This window comes from Hirundo rustica, chromosome 3 (assembly GCF_015227805.2).
Source record: "Hirundo rustica isolate bHirRus1 chromosome 3, bHirRus1.pri.v3, whole genome shotgun sequence".
Taxonomy (NCBI): Eukaryota; Metazoa; Chordata; class Aves; order Passeriformes; family Hirundinidae; genus Hirundo; species Hirundo rustica.
The window spans coordinates 86,161,369-86,188,690 of record NC_053452.1 but is presented as its reverse complement, the minus strand read 5'-3'; the positions used below and the strand labels follow the sequence as shown (position 1 = coordinate 86,188,690).

Genomic DNA, 27,322 nt, shown 5'->3' with positions numbered 1-27,322 from the left:
ATTCTTGCTGTAGATAAAATGTCAGCATTTCCTCAGTAGTTCTGTCTATGATATGCAAGATAAAGGTTTCAAACCCCTCACAGTAAAATGTGTCTTACATGGATGCAGAAATTAAAAGATCTATAAACAAGTGATACTTATTTATAAAGAACTTAATCTCATCTCACTTAAGTTTTGTCCAGTTAGTAACATGCTCATCTACCCCTTGGTGCACACAGAAGGACAAAATGTAATTGTATTCATACTCTTCCTAAGCTTCATTTGAGATAGAAAAAGTTCAAATGTAGATGGTCTAATTGGAAAAGAATAGGAAGGGGGGCAGTACTTGCTGTTATCTTCCCTTTCCACATTAGTGAGTAGCCAGGACTTTTGGTTTTACTTTAGCGAAGGAGAACTGAATTTCGTTTCCATGGTTTCATTTTTTAATAGAATATTTGATGTAATAAGAAATTTACCTACAGACCTCTCCATTAATTGCATTCTTTAAGCTGGTTATTATAAAAATTCCTGAATGTCTACAGTTGTTTTTATGCATTAAATAAGTGAGCAGCTGTGTAAGATAATTCATATGTGTAATCCAGTTATATGGCCAAAAGTATTAAGTATTTCTCCAGTATTTTGCCTAATTCTTTGACCTACTTTTCTCATCTTACTCAATGCTGCAAAGGTTTTTAAGCAGGTTAGTAAAAAAATAAAACAAAACAAAACAACCTCCCTTGCTGCTCCTGCCAAGCTTTTTATTTGCATAAAGCATTAAGTATAATGCATCATGTCTGTAGTTAGGGAGAATGATTATTTGGCTGCTTAGCTTTTGCTGTTGCTGCTTTCTCAATAGAATGTGAAGTTACTGGTTTTAGTGTGAGAGCTGGTTGATTTATGTATTTACAAGTAATAATATTCCTGTCCAACTGAATTACGTGTATTTTACCACAATTCCTGTAAGTTAAGTTGAATTGTCATTTTTTGGGCTTGAATATCATGTTAAAGTAAAAATATCCACTTCACAAAAAAAGTTTTTCATACAAAGAACACAGATTGCTTACATGTTAAACCCCCAGACAACTTCACCATACAAACAAGCACACACACACACACACACACACACACACACACACACACAAAACACAAGTCCACAGAAACATGAAAATTATGTCACTAAAAATACTCTGGTAAAATGGTGTGACTCTCAGTGCTAATTAAGGAACTAGGTAACCTCAAAGCAGGGAGCAGAGATAAAGGTTATCACCAAGACCTCTACAGACAACACACCTACTGTTTCCATTTATTAAACTCAAGATTCCCTGTTTCTCTTCATAATCTCTGTAGTTGCTCATGATTTTTAAATGTTACCCATGGGGATGTAGATTTGAAGCAACATCTGGAGAAGCCTGGGTTCTACATAGCACACTGCAAAGACCAAGTTTTTCCCTTCTGGACCCTCCTCTTTAGGCTGTATGAGGTCTTTGCCCAAGCTCATGACAATAAAGGTCAGGAACTGCAGTGCTGTGCTGATGCACCTGCAGAAATGTTTCTTTCTTGCATGACTTGATGACTAGTAAGATAGTTAACAGCTAAAATACAACCCTTTTAAATTAAGCTTCAGGGTGGAGTAAATGAAGTGTCAGGGCGGTTGAGCCTGTGCTGCTTTAAATAGGATGGTCCAGCTCTTTACTGGTGCCTTTAATTTCTGGCTTTGGGAGCTAATCCTACATTCCTCACAGGTCTTCAGAAGAAAACTTATGGGAAAAAATATATATATATATATATTTTTTTTTTTTTGAAGAGAATTAGTCTTCTGTTGATTCAGCTTCAGGTTCCTGGGTTAGGCCACTGAGGTGGACATGGAAATTGGTGCCTAAGAAGCAGTTGTAATATGCAGCCAGGATCAGGAGAGTGTCTGTATCGCCCCTTTTGGAAATGCCCAGACCTTTAGGTGGTTTCCCCCTGAAATGTCATCTTTGCCAGGAAGGTTTCATAGAAACAAACAGGAGAACAATTTTTTCCGCAGGGAAAGTATAATAATTATAAGAAAGATTTTTTTCACTAAGCATTTAATTGTTATTATTATTCCTGAGTTATAGAAGGGGAAGGGGAGGCCAGAGGGCTGTGTTCTCTTCCCTGAGCTGTGATTAGGCGGTGGGTCTGTTGTGTAGCAGCATGCTTAGCCAGAATGGTGGGTATAGGGTCAGTGTGTTTGGTTCTTGGGGCAGCTGGAGGAGAAGTGCTGATTCTTTGACCACCAGTTTTCATCGTAGTAACGTCTGCACCTGCTAATTCGTCTGTATACTCCTACAGCCAAGCTGGAAGAAATATCTGTGATGAGGGATAGCAAAACTTAAATAGTCTCTCATACTTAGCAAGAGAAAATACAGAAGATTGTTATTATATAAATTAGAAATAAAAAGATGTTCTCGTATCATAAGGTCAGTGTGATTGTAGACTATGTTTTGATGTATTTGTTACGTGTGTTAGTAATCTAGATTTTGAAAGCACTGAAACTGGAGACGGATTTACATATTTTGATTACACCTGATGTATAAATTAAGTTGGTTAAAAAGATGCAAATTTGATCACACAGTTATTTCTTTTATTCAGTACATGATAGGCAACTTTGTTTAGTATATGTATTTGGATCAATTTCCGGTCAAGTGAAATTGATTTGCTTGTAATCTTTGAAGTAAACCTTCAAGAATAAAGATGTCTATTATTTTTTTTTCCTTTAGATTGCACTATGCAGTCTTCCATGTGCAGTGTGTGTTTGATATGAGGTACATGTACTATTGTGAACAGGCACAAAATATGAGGTAGAGTTGCAAACTGAAAGAAATATACAGAGTAGTAGTCTTTCCTCCTATTCGTGCTATATAAACTTTTTTCTCATCTATGCAGGAGGTTGCATCAACAATTTGAAAGCTATAAAGAGCAAGTAAGAAAGATAGGGGAAGAAGCCCGCCGTTACCAGGGAGAGCACAAGGATGATGCTCCAACATGTGGAATCTGTCATAAAACAAAGTTTGCAGATGGTTGTGGCCATTTATGCTCTTATTGCCGGACCAAGTTCTGTGCTCGATGTGGAGGCCGTGTCTCTCTGCGATCAAACAATGTAAGTCTTCTGACATGTGCTCTTAAGAAAAAGCCTCCTTGACATTGTCATGCTGCAGATGGTTCATCCTAAGTTTGGCATTTCATGCTTCATTTTACTTAAGTGTTTCGTTCATTGCTTTATTATGAGGTGCGTCTCATACAAGTAAATCAATGTAAAATCACGCAAGTAAAACAAATGTATTTAATAATCGCCAAGGTACTTGGGAATCACAGAGTTAGTTAAAGCAAAAGAATAATAATGTCCAGTTCTATGGAGTGCCAGCTTGTAGAAAATATACTTGTTTTTCATAGAATAAAAGAAGAAACTCTTTTGCTCAGGTACAAGTCCACATTAATAAATTTTTATTGAAGCCTCATTTAATATTACATTTTTTATTTTAATATAGCTTTTCATAAACATTTGTAGATTTCTTTTACATAAATCAGTCACATTTTTTGGTTAAAAAATAATAAAAAAAAACCAACCACTTTTCTTAGCAAAGAGAAAGTGTTATGCCAAATTATTTAAAATAATTTATTCAAAATTTATTCAAAGAATAAAACTTCAGATTAGTCTGGATTAAGCATCCTATTTTCAGGCAGGTGAACTGAATAATTCTTCCTCTGATCTGCATGAGTTAGCTGCAGTAGCTTTCCACAAAACCAAACGTTATCCAAGAGTACCCTCCGGTCAGTCAGTCCCTTCCAAGCCTCTGGCTCCTTTTTTGTCCATGAGCGGTAGGATCTAAATTTGGAATACTGTTATTCAGTGATTATTTTTGGCTGATAATCAAGGACTAGGCTGTGTTATAACACATTTTACACATCTCTTTTTACTACATGAATAGTTTTGTTTCATGTCATGAGATGAGGCATTATGGCTCATATGGCTTTAAGATACCAGCTTTTGAAGGGTGCTCTTGGTATCAAATTTATCAAATTTATAGGTGCTCTTGGTATCAACACAATTTCACTTAAAAGTGAACACAGATTTTATAGCAGATAATCATGTTCACAAGGGAACTAGTTTGTGGCCTTTTCACTTTCTTTAAGATGAACATCAGTGGAATAGGCCTTCTAAAATTTCACATAAACCAAAAATAACTCCTCAAAAAGAAGCATTTCATAGTTATTTTAGAAGATTTCCATAGCCTCGATGTACTTGTGAATCCATTAAATTAAATTCACATTCTGAAGAAAACTATATAGGTGAATTGAATGAAAATTTGCATGTATTAATATATTAGTATAATATTAGTATATTTTACAATATATTAATTAAAGTAGATGCATTACATTATATCACCTGTAGGTGGTGTCATTAGAGCAAGTCTCTGAAAATATAGTTTACTTTGATACATTATTTTATTAATGAGTGCATGTGATACAGCTGAACTTAATTCAGAAAAAAAAAATATATTTTAACCATCTTTCACCCATTATTTTAAGCCACAGAAATTGAAGAGTGTCATTTCATTTGTAATTTGCACTTTTTTTCTTATACTGTTTATGCTTCTGTGGGTCAGGGTGGGAAAATATGTTTTCAACATATGCAGTAATGTCACCTTTTTATTTAAAGCTCTTTTTTTTTTTTTTCTTAATTTTGTGGTTTTGTCTCTTTGTAGACAGTTATTAGAATTGCATTTCTTTGGAATCTGCCTATTAATACCTGCCTATTTTATTCTTTATCTCTTCTTTTTTTCTTTTCTCTTTTTATTCTGCTTCCTTGGATGCTTTCCCAAAGGAGGACAAAGTGGTTAGAATCCATGTTTTCTATAATTTATTATTATAATGTTGTTAGTTACCTGGGGTACATATTAATGTGAAAAACTGAACTGAAATTTCATAATCATCCACAGGGGAGGGGGGGAAACAGGAATCCTGACACCCAGGCCCTACATATCCCTTAGCTGAACATAGGCCTTAAAGACAGCTTAACAAGGAAACCCAAGACTGTTAAAATTATGGAAATAAAAGAAATTAAGGACTGAGAATTATTTATAGCTAAAAAGTAGAGGAGCCAATAGCGTAATAAAATTTCATTTCATAAATACATCTTTAGCTAACAGTTTTGACTTTTTGCCTGCAAGGTCCTTGCATCAGCTTCAGGAAACCTAATTTAGTCTTTTAATTGCAATTTTACTTTGTTTTACATGGTTTGCTGTGTTTCACTTCTGGCTACTGCACAAATTCAGGGAATTCTTGTAAAATCAGCTTTTTGGTTGACATTTCGAATAATATATATAGGCAAACAAACTGGACAGAAGTAGAGAGAGCAAGGTGGAGTGAATCCTGTTTGAATGCATAGTTATAATTTCAAAAATCTGCAGAACTTTTAGGACCAAGTACAGGCATATTCACCAGCATTGCCTGTGCCTTGTCTCAAATAGGTGAGGGCAGTTCCCTGTTCATCTCTGCACCCTGTGCATGGCAGCAGGGGTGGCAGTACTTGAGCAGAACAGTGCACGTGCATTTACCACCTCTTCTGGGGCAGCTCTGCAAAAGGTGATAGTCCAGATTTTTAATTGGAGGAATAAGTGTGGAAATCGGCTAGATTTTTCTGGTGCCTCAGCTGTAAGAAGTGTAAATTAATTACAGTGCAGTGTGGGTTTTGATGCATTCTTTGTTGAGTTATGCTTGTGATATGAAGTGTTTTTATGTCCCCATTTAAATACTAGCATACCTGTAGCCTGATATTTAGTACTGTTCAATACCCAGAGAAAATGATCTCTATCACATTTGGGTATTGCAGCAGGTTTTAATATGCCAGTATTATTGCAGTCCACCACACTAAAGTACTCTGAAGATGTATACTGAAGATGCATCAGACTTGTCTGGATTGTCCTAAATTCAATTAAATACATCCTTATTATTTGCACTTGTCTTAGTTTACGTTTTGCCGAAGATTTAGGTTAGTTTAGGTGTTGAACTCCAGGCTTCCACATGCCAAGAAAATGACCTAATACTAATGTGCAAAAATAAATTCTATATGCTGTGATAAAGCTGAGCTACATCTCTTTATCAGCTAAAAAGTTAATGGTAGTCAGAGGGAAAGTATCTAGTAACTAGTCCTGAATGTGTGAGAAACATGGGGAACACTTCTTTAAAGTACTAATGCTTTATCAGTGCCTTTCTCTGAAAGTGAATGGAATATATAGAATTAATTCATTTCAAAATATTAATACATACCTAGAAATAGCATGTTTTAGAACAATTGGTATAATTAAAATAGAGCAACATGAGAAAAATATAATTTCTTAAATATTTTCACTGGCTCAATGTTCCTGACTAATTACATATGGCAAGTTTCGTATCAGTAGAAGCTTCAAAAACATATTTATCCCTTAGCATCCACATGAATTTTTACCACAATAAATTGTATTAATACAAAACATATGCATCAAGTTTCTTCAAGTTAAGGGTGCATCATTTGGAAAGGATGATGAAGTATGAATTACCGAATTGTCAACTCAGGAAAAGTCAAGTGTTAACTTAGATTCAAGGTGTTTCCTGTAGAGTTGGAGAATTAATGATACCTCACCTGGGGTGTTGTTTCCCACGCATTGCCCATCTTTGACAAATATGAACTGTGATAGGCACAGAGAAAATCGGTGTCCTGGTTTAGGTCAAATTTGGGAGAAAACCCCTGAATGGAGTCCCTCTGGGGAGCAAACCCAAATGGCCCCATTCCCCCAACTGGTCTGGGAAAGAAATTCCTCGGAGAAAAGTGGAAAAAAACTATTGTACTTAACAAACAAGGTGCCCACAAGTACAAAGAATGAATAATATGAAACAATAAAACCTCTTGTTGTGGAGTGAGATGGCAAATTGAGGAAGTCCTTGCCGTGGGTGTAGCTCGGCTCTCTCTCAGTCTCTCCTCAGTCCCAGTCCCTCTGGCGCTGCTGGAAAATGCCGAGCTCCAGGCCCCGGTGGGCCGCAGGTGCAGCCCCCAGTGCTCCCCTGGGTTTTCTGTCCAGAGCAGGTTTAAACAGTCATGAGAAAAAAACCAGGAACTTTTCTGCCCTAGCTAGCTGAAACTAACTAAAAGCAAAAAGATCTCTGTCCTGCAGTCTCTCTGAGCCTCAGCCTAACACCCAGTCCGGAGAGGAATGTGGAAGAGTCAGGCAGCGCTCTCAAAACAAGCTCCACGCTTCTTCTTGCTCCCCCTTTGCTCCCAGAACCAGCCTTAAAGGCACAGAACTATACAGCAGAACATATACAGCAGAACAATACAGAACAGAATATACAGCACAAACAGAACAGACAGCTGGGGATACAAGCATCATAAAGTCACCCTGGGACAGTCAGCCCGAGGGTGATCCTGGACATGGAGAGCTGCTCCTGTGAGAGAAGGCTAGCGATATTAAGGGGACAAGAGCTAAAGCAATTATAGTTGATACCTGGAAGTATGGAATTGCATATGCGTATGTTGAAATGCAGAAAATTTAAACTAAACTTAAAATAAGAATAGAGGATAGTGAGACTTAATGTGTGTAACTTGGCCCTAAACACTCCTGACTTGAAAAAAGATGTTTACAAGCATTAGAGTAAAGCCCTGAAAATTTATTTCGTGTGGCTTATTGGAAAAAAAAAGAGCCAAATAAAACTGAAAAAGGCTAAATTTAATGAGGTTAGGAAAGGATTTATGTGATGTGGTTGCTTGTGGCTGTAGGGCAAAGTATAAGGTCCCTAAGAGGTCCTTGCAGCTCTTGATTGTAGCTAAATATTTTAAAAATGTAATGCTTTGAAGCGGTTCTTGACCTTTTCAAGTAAGTGTCAAATATTTCTTAAGGATTTTTTCAAATATATATAGCAGAATTTAATGTCCTCTCCTCATTTAAAATCCTAAAGGACATCCCAAAACACCTTGTAGTGAGAGTTAGTAGGCATCCTAGGCTGATCAAGAAATTACTCCATTACACTTATAAAATTAATTGGCAATAACCGGCATATTCTAGTGGCTAATGAGTTACATAAATTTCAGTATTCCTTGTTCTGTCAAAATGCATACTCAAATACATTTCTTAAGTTCTTTCATTTATTTGAGTATTAATTAGCTCTTAGCACTTCTTACCTGAGTTTGCTCTCCTTTCGTATAGTTGCAGGCAGACCACATTTAATGGGTTTAATTCAATTTGATGTGAGATAACATTTTAGAAGGAAGTCAGGTAGGTTTCTTTTTTTTACGAGAAAGCTGAGACTTCTGTTTTGGCAGAATATTCTAGGTGGTTTTAGTTCCTTATAGAAGGTCGGCACTTTTACTTTGAATCCTTTTAGTTATCTTCCACATGCCAAGATTTTAATTGCCAAAATAGTAGTGGGTGTAAATTACTTCCCTCTATTCCATCCACTCTGCCCCGTGATGTGAAATATTTTGGTTTTTAGGGCAGTGGAGAAGTCAGCAAAATGTCCAGTTAGTTGTTGTCCAAGGTTTGGGAAGGGGTGGGAAGGGCTCAACCTCAGTCTTCCTGATGGTCTGGCTGCTATTACTTTTGGTGTTCTTCCCTGCCATGGTACCACAACCTCGTAAAGCAGAAAAATGACTGAAAATACCTCATTCCTGTAAAACTTTTTCACAGTATTTGGTTAGGTAATGCAAAAATTTGTATTTCCTTTGTGATTACCTGATACATGTTTCTTTCTCCTTATAGAAAAGGTACGTTTTAGGGTACAAAAATTCATGAGCAAATGTAGTTTCTTTGGATCAAAATTCAAGTATTTTGTGAGGTGCTGTGAGTGTATTGAACTAAGTGAAATTTGTATGACATTGACAGAATTAGGTGGAAGATCCACATTCCAGATTAAGCCATATAATTATCCATAGCAATCAGACTACCATTGTACAGGTTTCATTAGGATTACCATTTTTTATCAAATTTCAAATGAAAAAAATTGGGAGCAAATGATAAAAGTAAATTCTGCCACAATTTTCCTGTGTTTTGCAGAATAGAGCAGTTTGCTTTCTCTTTTTTTCTATTTACATACGTAAAGGACAACTGGTAGAAAATCCAGATGTAAAATACATTATAAATAGATGAGAATTTATTTCACTGGACTTAGTAGTATGTGGTTGCAGAAAATAATGTTGGTAATCAGTGCAGAGGAGAGTCCTTTTCCTGATCTGGTTTTCACTGAGATTGTTTTCATTTTGGTATAAGGTCAGTGATTTATTCTTGGAAAGAAAGATAAGAAACATTTCCTTAATTGTATGTCAGGTGTTTTTTTCCAGGAGTTTGTCATTTAGTTCCTTTAAATTATGCTTAAAATTTACTTACATAATGGCTTGCTAATTTAAGCCTTACTAACTTGAGTACACATGCTGTGCAATTCAGCTGTGTACTAACGCTTTAACAGAAGTTGGTAATATTGTCAGAACAAAATGTCTGGATTGTCAGGATTTTTTTTTACATCTCTTGAACAGAACTCCTAGGTCAAATTGCCCATTAAAAGGCTAATTTCTGTATGTTCTGACTAACACAGCTGTAGACCAAAACAAAAAAAATCCAACAGAAGGATGTAAATTACATGGCAAATTGCAAATTGATAGCAGATACATTTTCTCTTTGTACCATTCAACATAATTTGTTACCCAAAAGATATGGGGTTTATATGCATATTGAAAGAATCACTGCTTTAATGCCTCCCTGGAGCTGCTGTTTCTAGCAGAGGAAAAGAAAAAAAAAAAAAAAAAAAATGGCCAGCAAGAAATTGAGGAATTCTATTTCAAGTAAGGTGGGGATCACTGTCCTCTGCTTTTGGGAAGTTAGTTTGCTTTCAAACAAGTGTGAGTGTATAAAATTTTTAGTAAAGCCCTAAAATTAGCTTGGTCTTCACCAAGCTTGCTGAGGAAACATGTTTGCCATGAAATAAAATTTTTGTAGGGTCCAGCTAGCAAAAATGATTGCTTTCTTTTTGCATATAAAAAAAAAAAAAAAAAAAAAAAAAAAAAAAAAAAAAAAAAAAGTAGGCAGATGATGCTAATGTTCTGAAGGTAACCAGATCAGAGTTTCTTCATTTAATAGACTGTAGAAGAGTCGCTAGACAGCTGGGTTTTTCTTCCACCATGACATTAAATAATCACTAAATCAGTAACCACTTGATTAAGCTCTGTGTTTTACCCAGGTTTAATTTACCTGTTTGCAAGCTCTTAAACAGGGACTTGTTGTGTAATTCTACACCTTATGACCACGAAAATATATTGCTGCTGCAACCTTCTCTTAACCTGTGATAAAGCACTCCTGAATCCTTTACATTTGTTCTTGCTGTTGACATGCAAGCTGGGAAACAGTGATCTGTGGATACCTGACATAAAAAACATTGGAAATTCCATGTAATATGATGGGGCCTAGAACCCCCAAACTTTTGATCCACTGCAGTGTTATTTCTTGCCATGTTATCCTATTTTTAGTCTTGTATTTTCAGTATTGTTTCAATTTAACTGGTTTGAGACTATGGGAATTATTTTGAATGTAAAGCAGTACCTTTGAGTGTAATAATTCCTTCCAATGCAAAAACTTGCATTAAAAAAAAATATATAATAATGCAAAGGTCAGTTAGGCATTTCAGGAGAAGCTTTAATCCACCTCCTCTTGCCTAATGTCATATGTGTATATATGGTATATGTATGTATATATATTTTATAGATTTTTCATAAGTGAATACACATGCATATGTGCATCCTACTGCATAGCCTAATACAGGAAGTACAGAGCAACCCAATTTTTTGACCTTTGAAATTTCTTAATGATTCAAGGTATTTAAATTACCCGAGGAGTTATTGTTTATGTGCCCATTTATCTGGACAAAATGAGATGTTATACTGTAGCAGTCATGGAACCTCAGAAGGATGGAGGTTGGAGGGAGCTTCTGGAGGTCATCTGATCCAGTCCTCCCTGCTCAGGCAGGACTCCCTAAGGGATCTTGGTCCTTACAGCTTGGCATATTCATGTGTCTTTTGACTTGCAGGGTGAACAGTGAAGAACTCAAAGATATTTCATGTCATTTTTGCTACTTGTTTGCTTATTGTAACTATACACATTATAGGCTTACACGAAATCTCCTTAAGTCCTGTTACGGAATAATTCTATGGCTTACAGCTTTGGACAAATGAATTTCAGAATTTTACAGAATCCTTTAGAAAGAGCACTAACACTATGATGATTTTTTTCAGCTCAGCATTCAGAGAGAAAGAAAAACCAAAGCTACCAAATCAACTTTAAGCTTTTCATTTCTTTCAATGTAGTATTTTTATAGTTTTAACACTCACAATCTCACATTCTCTTTGGTCCAATTTAGTTGATGATCTAAAGCTGAGGGGCAAGAGCAGGAGAGCCTTTCAGTGGTTCTCCCAAAAATATTGTGTCTCCTACTGTCTCAGTTACTGTCTGAGGTATGGGAGATCACGGCTGAACTCAATTGTGATAAAAGCTGCTTTTCCAGATGGGATACAGGGCTGTCAGTGTTGAAGAAGAACATCTTTCTGCCTGACTTGGATCAGTCTCACTACAAAGACAGAATATAAAATTTTGAAATTATTTTTTTGGTTTTGTCCAGAAGTATACTTCGAGTTAATGTTTAGATCTTGGCTGAAATTATTTTATTGCGCTTTTATAATAAGCACTGGTTTCAGAAAATAAAACAATATAGAAATATTTTTATTCACTTTTTGTCAAAATGATTCATCTATGCCCAAAATATCTGTAAGTAAAGAGATGGGATTCAGGGTCTTGTATAAAGGAAGAAAATTTTCGTTAATTTGTTTCAACTGCAGATATATATTGAAAAGACAAGTAAATTAAGCAAGTTATAGCAATTGAAATCTGAGATTTTTTTGTGCAGTGCACCTTAAGAAGAAAGAAGATAATGAAAGAAAATACTAGTGGTGCAACAGAACAGTAAGAAGTCATGAGAAAGGCCTGGGTGCTGTTTGATGTGTTCATATACCTTAATATAATCAACATGATCCTGTAGAATGCAACTTGATTGTAGGTTCTGATCCTTGTCTATCCAGTGAATACAGTGTTGCAAATGATCAAGTTAGACCTTATAGATTAAATATGATCATGTATGCATATTTGGTGTAAGGTAAAAGGAAAAAATGAACAGTTTAAACCAGACACAGTTCTGATCATCTCTAATTCGTCAGAATATGTATACAATTTTATAAAATCAGGAGAAGAAAAATCAGTCAGTTAAAAATTGATAAAATGATACCTTTATATGCATGAAATAAAATTTTCTTTCTGTATCTTACTGCTTATAGTTATAATTCTGATAGATTGAAACTACATTAATAGTAATTGATCACCTTTTGCTTGCAATTGTGCCATCAATAATGTAGATGGCTCTAATAATAGTCATACATACAATTAAAATCCTAACTTTGAATGGAGCAGTTCTTCTTTAAGGAGGTGGGGGTTTTTGTGTTTTTTTTGGTTGGTGTTTGTTTTTTGGTTTTTTTTGTTTGGTTGGGTTTTTTTGGTTTTTTTTTTGGGTGGGGTTTTTGTGGTTTTTTTTTGTTTTTTTTTTTTTTTTTTTTTGGTAAGAGGAATCTTTTATTGTTATGAACAAATCATTATTCCTGAATCATTTTTAACATTCTCATAAACACTAAGTTTTATAAATATTTAAAGGTTATACAGTAAATATTTCAGGTTTATATATTTTTCCAGATTTTTGGGAATAGGGTTGGTTAGCTGCTGGTAGGATGTCTGTTTAGATTGGTCTGTGTAGATGATGATTTTCAAAGCATAGTCACTCCAGGAATCTGTGTATGAGTCCTTCAGTTCTTCATGATTTCAATGTGTTTCCAGTAATGTTACAATAAGTAGAAAGCAAACTCAGCCTTAAATCCCTGCAAAAGCTGTAGATAGCAAGCTGCAATTTCAGCTGTGAGATCACCATACCTTTTGGAACAGTTCTTGCATCATTTCAGTGTATTATGCACGTTTAGTTGTGTTAATTTTCCACAGTATGTTATGTTTGCAAGTCCTTTAGTTAATTTTATGAATTGGTTTGAATTTATTGTTACCTCTTGCTAACAAGTCAAATCCAATCTCACTACTATTAATATTGGACTATTGCTATTATGGTGTCTTAAAATCCAAAACTCCACTGGCATTTTCATTGCTACATCAAATTTGCAATTGTTATTTCTGAATTCAGTTTGGCCTATTGCATTTCAAATTAAGCCAAAATTTTTCTTTGCAAAGTATTGTGTATTTACTATATTCCTGTTGTCTTTATTTCTGTAATGGAATAATTTGCTACTTTTTGGCACTGCAGAAATCATAGAAGAGGTTAGAGATTTCTAAACCACTATATACTACATATAATAAACATATTATTTTTTTGCTATGGGATAGAGAACTAATAAGCAAATACACTATCTTAGTACAGAAGATATAGAAAAAGTATCTCCACCGTCCTAAAATTTTAAATTTTAAGAATGGGGTTTCCTATAATATTTAGCTGCCTTAGTTGTGCTACAGACTATCTTTTTTTTCAGTTTATGGAGAATTCTTTTTGGAGTATTAAAATGTAAGTTTAGAATAAATAAGTGACTAATCCAGAAACTGTGACTGGTATAGGTGAATTTAATTCGTACTTGCCTAGTTTCTCTGCACCTATTTATTATATATGTTATTTTATAAGCATGTTAGGGAATAAGTTCATTTTGTTGGGTAGATTTACAGCTCTTTGATCTGCAGTGTTAGTGGAGGACAGTGGGGAAGCCCGGGGAGTCCATCTGCATGAGAGTGGGGTGAGTCTGGATATAACCCACTTTTCCCATGTGCTTCTGTATGGCAAGTCTGATCACTGGAAATGAATTTGTAGTGTGCAGTGCTTTGAAGGTAGAAATTAAGTAAAAATGCCATTATTACTGTTGACAAACATAAAATGTGTGTACTTGTGTAGAATCAGATGTTTAATATACTCACTCAGCATTTGTTCATGTGAGAGGTGGCCTGTCAATGGAGAAGGCATCTGTCAGACAGAACCATGAATGTCATAATTTTGAGCTATTTCTTGAATGCTTCAGGTAAATGCATCCAAAATTAACACACCTATTTCTGGATGGAGAGCCACATAACAATGTGTCATCTATTGGCAAACCAAGGGATGTGGTTTGTGGTTTGTCATTTGCAGTTTCAGTTGTGATGCAAAAAAAAAAAAAAAAAAAAAAAAAAAAAAAAAAAAAAAAATCCGGTAGCGTATAAAAATATTATCTGGAAGCCCTCCTTGCCTCCTTGCTGTGGAGGGCTAAGGAGAAGGGATTACTTTACAGAGAGATACCAGGCAGGCAAATATTTCACACCATCTGAACTTTTCATCTAATTCACCCAGAAGAAAGATACCTTGATATTTCTTCTGACTGCTACTCGAATAAAAGCTTAGCTTTAGAGACTGCAGACATTTTTCTTTTTTCTTTTTTCTCTTTTCTTTTCTTTTCTTTTCTCTTTCTGGGAGGGGAGGGGAGGGGAGGGGTAGGGGAGGGGAGGGGAGGGGAGGGGAGGGGAGGGAGGGGAGGGGAGGGGAGGGGAGGGGAGGGGAGGGAGGGGAGGGGAGGGGAGGGGAGGGGAGGGGAGGGGAGGGGAGGGGAGGGGAGGGAGGGGAGGGGAGGGGAGGGGAGGGGAGGGGAGGGGAGGGGAGGAGGGGAGGGGAGGGAAGGGAAGGGAAGGGAAGGGAAGGGAAGGGAAGGGAAGGGAAGGGAAGGGAAGGGAAGGGAAGGGAAGGGAAGGGAAGGGAAGGGAAGGGAAGGGAAGGGAAGGGAAGGGAAGGGAAGGGAAGGGAAGGGAGGAGGGGGGGGAGGGGGGGGGGGAGGGGGGGGGGGAGGGGAGGGGAGGGGAGGGGAGGGGAGGGGGGGGGAGGGGCGGGGGAGGGGAGGGGAGGGGAGGGGAGGGGAGGGGAGGGGAGGGGAGGGGAGGGGAGGGGAGGGGAGGGGAGGGGAAGGGAAGGGAAGGGAAGGGAAGGGAAGGGAAGGGAAGGGAAGGGAAGGGAAGGGAAGGGAAGGGAAGGAAGGGAAGGAAGGGAAGGGAAGGGAGGGGAGGGAGGGGGAGGGGGCTGGGAGGAGGGGGAGGGGAGGGGAGGGGAGGGGAGGGGAGGTGAGGGGCGGGGAGGGGAGGTGTTCTTTTTATTTTCGTTTTCTTTTCTTTTCTGTAGTTTCTTGTCTGTGTTATGGTTCTTTTCTTTTCTTTTCTTTTCTTTTTCTCTATTTTCTTTTCTTTTCTTTTCTTTTCTTTTCTTTTCTTTTCTTTTCTTTTCTTTTCTTTTCTTTTCTTTTCTTTTCTTTTCTTTTCTTTTCTTTTCTTTTCTTTTCTTTTCTTTTCTTTCCCTCCCTCAAAAACACTGAGGGAGAACAGAGTAGCAAACATGGAGATGTTCGGGGTTGTGTTTAGGCTCAGGAGACTTGAAGAAGTGTGTTCTTCCGTGGGATGCCTGAGGGAATATGGTGCACCGAAAGAACTGACTGCTGATGTCCAAGCAGAGCTCAGTCAGAACTAGTAGTCCTGGGGCAGCATCTGATGGGACTTGTTTTTATCTGAACAATGCAGTTTTTCCAGCAGTGATCTATTTCCTAGATATAATTGTGTATATTTTATTGCTAGAAGATGATTATTAATCAATCGAGCATCATGTCGCTTATTTTAAAGTATGCCCGGCTGTGGTAAATGTGAAAAGTCCTCTTGTAAAAGGATCCCATAAAATGGAAGATATCTTATAATCATGCATCATCCTTCCCTAAAAGACATGAGCTTTTGGCAAAACTGAATCCCTTTGATCAGCCTCAATACATTTTTTCCATGTGGTCTCACAAAAGCCAGCTGCCAGCTCCCAGGAATGTGAGAGTGCCCTCATTTAAGCTCAGGCTGATTTGACAGCCCAGCGTGTGCCCCTTAATCCCAAAAAATTCTTTACTTGATCTTTTTATTTCTTCTTGGAATTTCTGTCTTTCAGCTTGATTCATTGTAGTCCTTGTTCATGTAGTCCATGTTCAAGATTCTTCTAAGTGATGAGATTTTTAATGTGATATCTGGGGCTTAGGACTAAGTATGACTTCTAATATTTGAAATGTTCATAGCTATGTATTCTGCTGTGGCAAAATTTTTTGGCTTTAATAGTTTACAAAATAACATAGGAATGCTAAATAGAACTAAATTTAGTAAACTGAGTTCCTGGGCTATTCCAGCACCACAATACCAGAGATATTTTAGCCAAAAAGAGATCTTACTGCAAAGAGAGATTTGATAAGATTTTTGACCTTATGCATTATGAGAAATCGACAAGTAGCTGAAAAAAATTCTAGAGAACAAAAAAATTATGAGGGCAAAATGTAATCTGTGCTCTCTTGCTGTTTCTCTTTCTATCATGAATAACCTTAATCCTCATCCAGGATTAAAATTCAGTGTATTTTTAGCCATTTAATGTCCTAGATAAAAGATACTTACAACTATGTTTTTATATATTTTGCCTTCTGGAGCATTTTGTAATTTTACTAAAGGAATGGATACTCTGTCTCCAGTGCTTCAAGTAGAGAGGACGTAGGATAGTTTGTCGTACATATACCTAAGGTACATTATTTTATAAATCACAATTGAAGATAGAAGTGTATATTTAAAGCAAGGAAATCTATAGACAAAATTTCTGTAAATTTTTAAATTTTTGTTTCAAATTCCTTTAATATAAGGACCCATCTGTAAGTCAGCCTTCCTATGGAGACAAATTAAATCTCTCTCCAAAACTGTGATTATAAAATGATATAAAGTATCTGTTACCAGTTGTTTAATGAGTGGTCAGAGATTAAGTGAAAATCTGGACAAAATGTAATCTGAATTTCCTTAAAGAGCAGATAAAACCTAATATATATATATATATATATATATATAATTTTTTTTTTTTTTTTTTTTTTTTTTTAAATCCAGACTGAGGTTTCAAAAAAGCTGTGTGTTATTTAGGCTGAAGTTTAATCATGTACTATGAAATTTCAGTATTCCAGCTAAAACACCAGTCAACTAACTTACATGCAACAGGTTTACGGAATCTTTGGAATGAAATGTTTATTTCTCAATAATCTATTATATTTTTTATTAATTTGTCCATCAAAACCAAGCTCCCATAGCAAAACCCTTTGTAGTGGTGAGTTTTGGGAAAGTTATTTGGGATATTGCATTCTAAAAAGTTGAGTATTACTGAGAAGTGCAGATTAATCATAGAGATGAGCAGATGTTGCTGGGGCTCTCTATAAATAGATGACCATGGGAATGATGGTTGTGTTGTTAAGATTGGAGGAAGTTTTTGAATGTTGCTGGGATTTTAATACTGGTAGTGTAACTTTTTCTCTGCAACACGTGGTAAATGACCAAAGCCCATACCTGTGCATGCATCAGCAAAGTGAATCTTTCTCGCCACTTTTTCTTCTCTGACCAAATAGCTTCTACAAACAGAGAGGGCAGTTGAAAATTCATCAGCAAACTGCTTTTAAGACCTTTGTCAGCCTGACAGCTTTACCCCTCGGGCTAATTCGGATCAGTCCCTTTAGCTGTAAAGAAACCTGCTTTTCTAGATTATTTCGGGGACTCATCTCACTGCCTTGAAGCTTCATGAAGATCAAGTCAGATAAGGGAATAAAGAGCCTTGATCAAGGATAGAATGTGTTAACCTTCTTGAGGGTAAGGTGGTGACTGGAGAAAAACCGAGTTGGTCTAGTTGACTTAGGAGAAACTGCTTCTTTTTGTAAAAAGAAGGTGACAGGCAGATACTTGGATACAAGAGGCAGGTGCAGTTACCCATGCAGCCAAGTCAAGGAGCAAGCCTAATGCCTCAAGCTACACAAGTTTCGGGAAGGTTTGCCAGGCAGCCTTATGCTGATATAGAGTGTTTTTCCCAGAAACTGTGCTCCTGTTTTAATGCTAGAGAGAGATGTGCACTATCAAAAGTTACTGCAGAAAAATCTTTATGGAGTCTCAACATCTGTTGCATACTGCTAGGTACAGCTCTCTCCGGACTATGTGCTTAAATTTCCATGTTGTCCATTGAAAAGAGAGTTGAAACCTTGACAGATCTGTCCCTCTATTATCAAGGCCCAATTGTAAATAGAAATTAATGCTTCAGTGACTGTAATTACATGAAAAATAGCTCAAATTTTAAATCTCTTGATATGGAAGTTCATGACTAAGTTAAATTTGATTAAGAAGGCTGTTAAATCTATCTGGGCTACTGCTGAAATGTATCCAGATAATTATCTTCTCTCATTGAAGACTATGGGGGTAAAATGTTAGGATTCCAAGGACTTTAGATGGGCTTTCAGTCATTTGTAAAAAAACTGTTATGCAGTTTGTTTCACAAATACAAGATTTACACATTTTTTCATTTTGTAAGTCTTTTTAGAGAAGCTTTTGTGGTGGATTGACCTTGTCTGGCTGCTAGAGGCTCCAACAGGACCAGGGAAGAAAATAAGATGGAAAAGCTCGTGGGCTGACATAAGAACAGAGATATTGTTCACCATCTACCACCATGGATAAAACAGACTCAGCTTGGGGACAGTTAATTTTATTTACTGCCAGCTAAAATAGAGTTGGATTGTGAGAGGCAAAGACAAAACCTAAAATACCTCCCTGCTCCTTCTTTTTCCCCAGTCTCAACTTTGCTTCTCCACTCCTGACTACTCTGCCTTGTCCAGCCACATGGCGCCAGACATGGGCTGGGACCAGCTTGGAGTCCTCCATGGGCTGCAGTCTTTCAGGAAAAATACCTGCTCCCACGTGGTTTCTCCAGGGACTGCAGCTTCTGTCATGAAAACCTTTCCCAGCATGGTTTTCTCTGCAGGACATAGGGGACTCTCCGCTCAGGGGACTGCAGTACTTCCTCCTCTCTCCTTCCCTCGCTGCGGGGCTGGCAAGGTCCATTTCTTTTTGTAGCTCTGCGTATCATGGGATCAGCTTGCCTTGTTCTACTTAATCACTTCCCCTTCTTTGGCCCTAAGTACCTGTAGTTACTGCTGTCTTCAGTGAACTGACTGGATTTAATCCTTGGATTTGATGCATTAAACAATAGCTTGTTTTCTGGGCAAATGATGCAGATTTTTAAAACATTACTTTGGAAGACTTCCCTTTTTTCTTAATTTTCTAGCCTTTTTTTTTTAAAGTAGAAGATCCTTTATGCAGTCAGGGCACATGGGTCCCAATCATTCTTATTCACTTGTTTTCATTCCTCATTTTTTTCTCCACTTCTGTTATTTTTTTCTGATTATGATTACATTTTGAAACCATATCAAGGCAAGTTTTGAGGCAGTGTTACAGGCTTTATTTCCGTTACAAGCTCATTTATAATTAAATATTTAATAGATAATAATGCTGCACTTATCAACCCGCTGTAACATTATACATCGTGTAATAAATTAGATTCAAAAAGCAACTTTGTATACACCATGTGGATGAAAATGAGTTAAATGATGATCACAGAGCTAACTGTAAACTAACATCAACATAAAATGCGTGTCTTTCTATTTTAGCCCCAGATGGATCACATTTGGGGTTTAACTATTTTAACATTTGCTTTTAAAAGCCACTCTTTTGGAAATGCCAAATTATGACTGGAAGAGCTTCCTGGTGTGCACCACCTTATATTATTGTAAGCTGTCTGTGTTCTCAAAACTCATCTGACACAGGGTGCTCTATGCCTTTCACTCAGTTAAGGCTTTGGGTTTGTTAGGTAGGAATCTGCATTTTAGTGTTTTCTTAGATGATCATTGCCAACTAAAATCTCTGGGTTTTGCCATATCTATGTTATAAATGTAGCTACCACAATGTTTCTTGGCCAAGAAAATCACCTTTTCCTCCTTGCTGGTATTTTGGTTTTATTTTTCTGTCCTTTTAAGTATATAACCTCTCCAGCATGTATTTTAACAATAATTACTATTTCTTAGCAGTTTATCTAACTTAATAGCCGAAAGGTATATAGTCTCTCAATCTTATTTCCTTCTTTATTTTTGATAGCTTTCTGGATGGCTGACTTTAGCTGCCCAGTAATTTCCTTTTTCAATTTAAACGTCGCATATTATTGTGTTAAATGAGTGCAAAGAACTTAGATTCCTGTACTTCAAACAGCAAGGAAAGAGAGCATTGTTCAAGATTAATGTAGTATACAGCAATTCTTAGGCTTCTGTATAATAAACGTTTCGGGATGGCTAAGTTTAGCAAATACCATGAGCGTTTCAAAAGGAAAAGCTCCTTGTGCTTGCACAGCAAGTGCCATGGCATAATCTCAGCAACTCTTTCAAACAGAATGCTTGAATCTAACTAGTAGAGAGGAGGAGAAATAAACACATGTAGATTTAGAAATTGAAGAGTCGCTTCTGCTTTGATTTAATTAGAAAGACAGCCATCAAAATCATACAGAAGACTTGGTTCTGTAGTCAGACCTACACAGAGCATGACATTCAGCGCAGATCTTAAACCTTTCAGTTCTGTCATAGTCTGCAAGCAGCAAATTCCTACAAGGGTAGCAATACTCTCATCACTTGTGCTCAGGGCAAAAAAAAATATAGAGGCATCTTCTAGTGGTTGAATGTTAAGCTTCAGAATAGGTTGTTTCTTTAAAATAAGCAGGGGGGAAAATGTGAAGGATTTACAAATAAAAGACTGTGGTGCCACATGATTATTACAAAAGCTGCTGGATGTGCTTTGTTTGTATTTAGATCTTTAATGCCTCACAACCAATCTGCAGCTGTTTTCTGCTGTGCGCTGAGAGGCCTGGTAAGCTCATTTGTAAGGTGGTTTGTCATAGTGCATGTGAGTGTAGGTTTGGTAATGTCTTATGCTAATTATGCCTGAAGAGATGTAAAGCTCACCTAAAAGAATTTCTCTTAAAAGAGAAAGACAACCCTGAATCCCCAAAAGCCTTCTTTCTTTTCTGAAGAAAAAAAACCTAAGCCCAAAGAAAAAAACCTCAAACCAAGCAAAAGAAGGAGAGTTTTCTCTGAAGTAAGTTTTATTTGTCTATGTGTCATCTCTGTTCCAAATGCATTAACTTTTGCTGTGTGACAACAAAACAATCCAATTTTGTTGCTTTTCTAGCACTCTAGTTTCCTCATAATCCCTGATATTTGTCCTACTTTCTCCCTCTTGTCCGTCTCTCAATTTTTTTCCTCAACTTGTTGCCTCTCTATCTTTTTTCTTCACCCTTTGAACCTTTTTATCTGTTTATCCATGTTCTCTTGGACATTTTTTCTTTTTGGTCACCTCATCTCACAAATCTTCTCTTTTTCCCTGTATTCTTTTGTCTAAAGAGCTGAAGTAGTTAAGGGAAAGTTATTAAAGACAACAGGGCCAGAAGAGCCTGACCTCCAGTAAACCAGTTGCATTTAAGCGGGGATAAACCACTGGTTTTAGTATAATCACCTAAAACTTACAGAGACAACCAGAATAAAACAGTACTAACCTTATAAAGATATAGTCTACTGACCTGATTTCAGTGTAAAGTTAAAATTAATTATGAACTAGAGAGAAATGCAAAGGAATGATTAAACTCAGATTATATAAAGAGTAGATACTACTGAAATAAAATATTCTAGAAAACCTCTCCCTGTGACTGTGGATGAGGGTGGAATTGTCTGATTTGTCTATTATGTCTGTTTTGGATTTAAATAACGGAAGTAGATTTGTTTGGCTGAGATCAGTCTGCTGGCTGTGTTACATAATCTGAATTTAAAAAGCTCAAAGATGGAGTCAGAAGAACATGCAGGGATCAAATCAAAACTAAGAACAGTAAAAGGGCATAGAATGTTTATCACACAGCTTGGTCAAAATGATCTTTGCAATTCACAAGATGGGCGCAGTCTTTGAACCCAGCAGAAGCTTGGTGTAGCTGAAAGTTATTTTTTGATATACAGTGTGATCAGAGGTACTCCTGCTTCCTGCAAACTCCATTTTTGTGTTATGTGTTCAGCTACTTTAAATATGGCTGAATATTGAGCAAATATCAGTATGCAGGAAAGGTGATCAACAGTAAATGGACCTCACCAGCTCTGGAAGCTGTTGCTATGGCAAAGCTACCTTCTACCAAGCAGGGAATAAGAAAGTTATCTCCTTAGTTGCTGACATGGTTCTCTTTCTTTTCTATAAGGGATCTAGCTGGTAATTAAATTTAACTCCTGACACACACAGAAGCCTGCAACACACAAATCCCTTACCTGATGAAAAATATTGCTTGCTCCTGTTGAACAGGCATATGAGCCCAATTCCAGCTCGTAGTCCCTGTATTTGTACCACCATGGAGTAGGCATCCCTCTCTTTCAGATAATAGAGGCAAAATATCCTTAACTGCTGCCTCTTCCCCGAACAGCCTTAAGTTGTCACTGCACTATATGCCTTTTATTTGTTTAGGAACTACAAAGCCTCATTAGATATCTGAGAATACACAGGTAAGTGCAGAAGATCAGAATGGTTCTCCTCATCTAGCAAAGTTCTGATCTCAAATTTTAACCTGTTTTTGTAACAGTAGCTTCATCAGATAATGGGATGTCATCACTGTTTGATTTTTCTAAGTGTATTGTTCTGCACTGCTTTACATCGTCTTACCTTATTGAAACTTCCCTCTTTCCCTGTGTGGTCTGCCAGTAGTATTGCAAATTCAGGACAGTAAACCTCTGATACCAATACTGCGTATAGTCTGTAAATTGACTGTCAACAATGTGCTGTTTAGATCAGTTAAAAAATTGCAATATTCTTACACTGGCACAAAACTCCTAGAGCATTTTCCTGCCCCATTTTCCTTTTCCTTATCTTTCAAATCTTCTGTATTCAGACCCACAGTTGTTTAACCCTTTCTCAGTCTCTCATAGTCTTTGCTTTCCTAAAAATCTCGCTTTTCCTTACCAAACCCATTGTTTTCCCCATTTTTTTTAAATAAATCTGAAATATCCACTCAAATTTGCTGTAGAACACTGATACTCTCTCTTCCCCTTCCTCAAATCTTCCATCCCAGATTTACTGAGATTCCTTTGTGCTCGAGCTTGATAGCACAGATAGCACAGACTTAATCAACTTAGCCTCAGACTCTGCACCTGGAGCGAAAGGTGGGAGAATTAAAAGAAAGGACCATGGACGTCTCAGAAGGTAGGATCAACAAAGATGAAATTTTAAAAAACCCAAACAACAAAAAGCCAAAACCCCTTTGTCATCCTTTTGGTAAGGGAGTAAATGCAAATCAGGTGTTGAGCCAACACTAACAGTATGTTGTGTTTCCTCAGGATGCTCTGGTAGCTTTTTCATATGAGGAGATCAGGTTGCTAGTCTGTGTAAGGTAGAATGTTGTAGAAATAAAGTCTGTGTTTGTTTTAAACATATAAGAAGTTGCTGTGATGATATCAGTGGGAAGAATTTGCTTTCTGTAATTATAAGGATTACATGCATTTGCATTTATAACAAAAAGTCAGGGTTAAGTATTTCTAATTCTGTGAAGAAAACGATAAACTTCAGGGTCAGTCTGGGACAGATGTTGAAATCTGAGTATATATAACATGTATAGGGCATAATCCTATTTGGTGCTTTGTCAAAACCCTTACTGGGTAGTAGTGATTGTTGCAAAATACTAAAGCTACCATGTGGTGCTCAACACTCCCCAAGCATGAAAAGTTCTGTCCAGCTAAATTTACATCATGGTGCCTTTTTAAAATTATTCTGAAAGCTAAAAATTTCACAAATATTAATTTCTGAATTTTGCTATTTCACTGAGAACTTATTTTCTTTCACTGAGGGTTTTCTTTTGTTTTCTTAAGAAAAGTTAAAACATGCACAATCAATCTGGTGAAGGTTTGTAATGATTTTGTTTAAGCTTACATTTCCAGGTTTATCTGGATTCTGTTTAGTGCTGTTATCTGTATGTAAAAATATATATTTGTAACAGATCAGAAACCATTTCATATCTCTGTGCTCTGCCTCAGGAGGACTGTCCCAGACAGTGGAGGTGAGCTAGGGCTGTGTGTGGAGCTGCCCAGGCACAGGAGGAAGCATATGCTTGGTGCCACTCTCCTCCCACTGTATCACTCACAGATTAGATGCCTCATTTCACAATCTGCTTGTAAGGCTCTGACAGCTTTATTCTAGGCTTTGTGTGGACATGGGAGTGTGTGAACTCTAGGCAAAACTCAGCAGCCAGAACTTCTCAGCACAGGAGTTGGTGGGGAACAGAGAAAAATTCTGTCTGAGCAGAGTTCATGTTCATAAATCGTGATTCTCTGCGAGTGGAAAGATGATCAATCCAAGTGGTCAGAGAAGATTTTTGTCAAGCTGCATGGCAGAGATCACTGCAATGAGATGATCCTGCAATATGTCAAAAGTATGCTTTTTTCTTCTCCCAAATATTTTGTTCATCCAAACAGGATTTTGGGCATTTGTTATAACTGACAGATCCAAATGTGCTGCACATGCTCCCTTATGTTCCCTTGGCAGCTTGTTACATCATCCATAAAAATCTTCGTCTTAACATGATTGTCACTCTGCTGTATATTCAGCCCATTCCCACCAGGAGTATTCCTGAACTGCCAGCCATTCTCTGTTGCTTTCTATCCCTATTTACACAGCCAGTGGTAATCCTCCTCTTCCTCACAGCCCCTGAGTTTTTGCATCGTGCTTCATAGTGCTCTGTTAGTCTCAGCTCCACTGTCACTTCCTATGGATCCCAGCAGTGTCTGTAAGCTTTGCTTGTCTCCTGTGTCCATTTTTCTTTTCTCTGAAATTGCCTCTGCAGACAGAGGTGCCCAGAACAGATCTCCTGATGGCCCCATGCTCCTGGAGGCTATCAAGGCCAGTATGTTCCTCTCATTAACTCAGCTGTGATAGGCACTGTACAGGCTGGGAACCTCAAATACGTGTTTTAGGTAGACAACCTCTCAAACCCATCCACAATTAAAGACAGTCTGGTTCTGAGCATTTCTATATTTTTACTGCTGTTTTTAGATGTGTAAGTGGATAAACAGAGTTGTCTCTGTTTTATGAATAGCAACTAAAACTTTATGCCAGTCCTGACTGTAAAGCTGTTTCATGCCATTTACCTTATTTTGTGAGATTTCTGTAATAGAAAAAAAAAATATTTGTGTTCTATGTGTATCTGTAACTATGGGAACCATGAAGTAATTAAGAGGAGTACAGCTTCTGTGGCTCATCAAGACAGCTAAATGTTCAAAGAGATATACAAAACTTCTTAGGGTATTTTTGAAGAAGGTTAGAAGAACACACAAAAATTATCTGTGAGATAATAATTCCTAGGATAACTTAATGGTCTATGAAGAATAGAGATTGATGTGTGACACAGAAAATGTGGCTAGCAATTCATGGCTACTATTTTATCAGAAGAAATGGAAGGAAATTCAGGCAAGAGAAATAAAGTTGAAAAATAATCTAAGAGGAAAGAGACCAAAGCTATAGTCTTGCTTTAGAAGATTACAGCTGTTAACTAATAACTGATAAGATTTTGGAGGTTTTTTTTAGTACCATGTGTTAACTAATTTCTTTGTGTAGCAGGTTTAGAAAAGAACTTGCAGGAGAATATTTAAATTACTGTATGTAAATGTGCTATTGTGAATTTTTAGACACTACTGCCTTCACCACTTGTGATTTTGCTTTCTTCCTTGAACTCCAAAGATATTCTCAGAGAAGTACATGTGTCTGGAACATGGCTGTGTGCTGTTTTAGAGATGATATTTCATATTGTTACTTTAGAGTTGCCAAAATGTCTGAGTTCCAACACTCAGTTTGCTGCAGGGTTACTCTAGATAATGTTTAATTTTTTGTGGAAGTTGTTGGCAACTTTCTGAAAGACTGGCAGCAGTAGCTGAGAGATTTTGGCAGAAGGGCATGTGAAGAAAGTCAGGTGTTTTTTCTTTCCCTTTTTAATCTTAAAATGGCTAGTAATGCTGTTGCTAACAGCAGTGGCAACAAAACTAGCATGAAATGCCCTTTTGATGTTAACTCCTTGAATCACTGCTCCACTGCATCTTTTCCCTCTCCTATAGGCAGTTTTTTAGCTGTGGATTTAAGAACCTAGGCCAGGAGCATGATTAGGACCAGTGTGTGAACTGTGTGCTCAGTTGCCTAAAAGTAGGCATCCAATGCCATTTTTCATGCCCTAGACACATGCATACGACACATACTTAGGGCTGGCACATGGGACCCAGCTCCTCTGGCAGTGAGGTGCGATATTCTGACTTACAGCTAAAGGCACTAGGCTGTAGTAGACATAGGATTTAGGATACACAGGATTTTATTTTAGTTCACTGTTTCCACGTGAAGGCGAGTGGACTCCCTTTGGCTGGAGACCTAAATACCTGCCATACCTGTAGTCATTTCAGTGTAGACAGAAACAATTTAGGCATCTTACTCGAATCCTTATTTGTACGCACAGAATCCCGTTTGAAAATGTAACATGCCAGGCAAGCAGAAAAAGAGTAGGAGGTGCAGTCTGTTGTGCAAGTGGAAAATTCTGGTAAGGCAGACTTCTAAGCATCCCTCCTGGAAGCTCTTAGTCAAGCTTGTAAATGACACCACAGGCTTGAAGGCAGCAGGTAGTTCCGTGAGCAGCCTCATTTGCTATGAACATGTCTTGCGGTTGAATTGCCGTGTCAATTCTATGATGCCAAAAAAGATTGCACTAATGAAATATTTATAGGGCTTTTATAGAACTGCATGCTTTATGTAACTTTTAAGGCTATAACCACCTGGAAACTTCCATGCCTGTGCAAAATTTGATTAAATTTGTCCAGTGGCGTAGCACATTATTGTAGGGTGCAGGCAGAAAATAGGGAAGAACACAATCAGCTGTCTGCAAAATCTTCCTTTTCTTGACAAACTGGAATAAAAATATCTAGCTGAAAACCTAAGTTCTGAAGAAAATCTGCTCAGGAATAAGTATATTCCATAGGGATGGGAGAACAGAAGAACAGAGAATACTAAATTAAAATGGCTTTATTGTCACCGCCTTGACATAGCTGAGCACTGTATGTCTGGTGACCATCAGCATGAACAAAGTGGTCCTCTCCCTGATTGGAGAGGTGAGCAGCAGAGAACTGCATGGCCCTGTTGAACCCTTCGGTCTAGATGAGAGGCTTTAGAAAAATCAGAACCTAGACTCCTTTACTACTTCTTTGCTAATGAATTAAATGTAATCTGGGATGATTCCTCAGTTTTAGAGTATTGGTGTGAGTAAACTGACACAAGGCTACGTGGCACACTCTTGGTCTTCT

General features: G+C 37.4%; 1 protein-coding gene across 1 annotated transcript in view; it reads left to right on the top strand.

The window, feature by feature from the left end:
* Positions 1 to 27,322, top strand: part of RIMS1 (regulating synaptic membrane exocytosis 1) — a 299,234-nt gene that overhangs the window by 113,078 nt on the left and 158,834 nt on the right. Inside the window, exons 2-3 of the mRNA XM_058419952.1 lie at positions 2,890 to 3,103; positions 4,829 to 4,840. Coding sequence (XP_058275935.1) covers positions 2,890 to 3,103; positions 4,829 to 4,840 — 226 coding nt within the window. The remainder of the gene's footprint in view (positions 1 to 2,889; positions 3,104 to 4,828; positions 4,841 to 27,322) is intronic.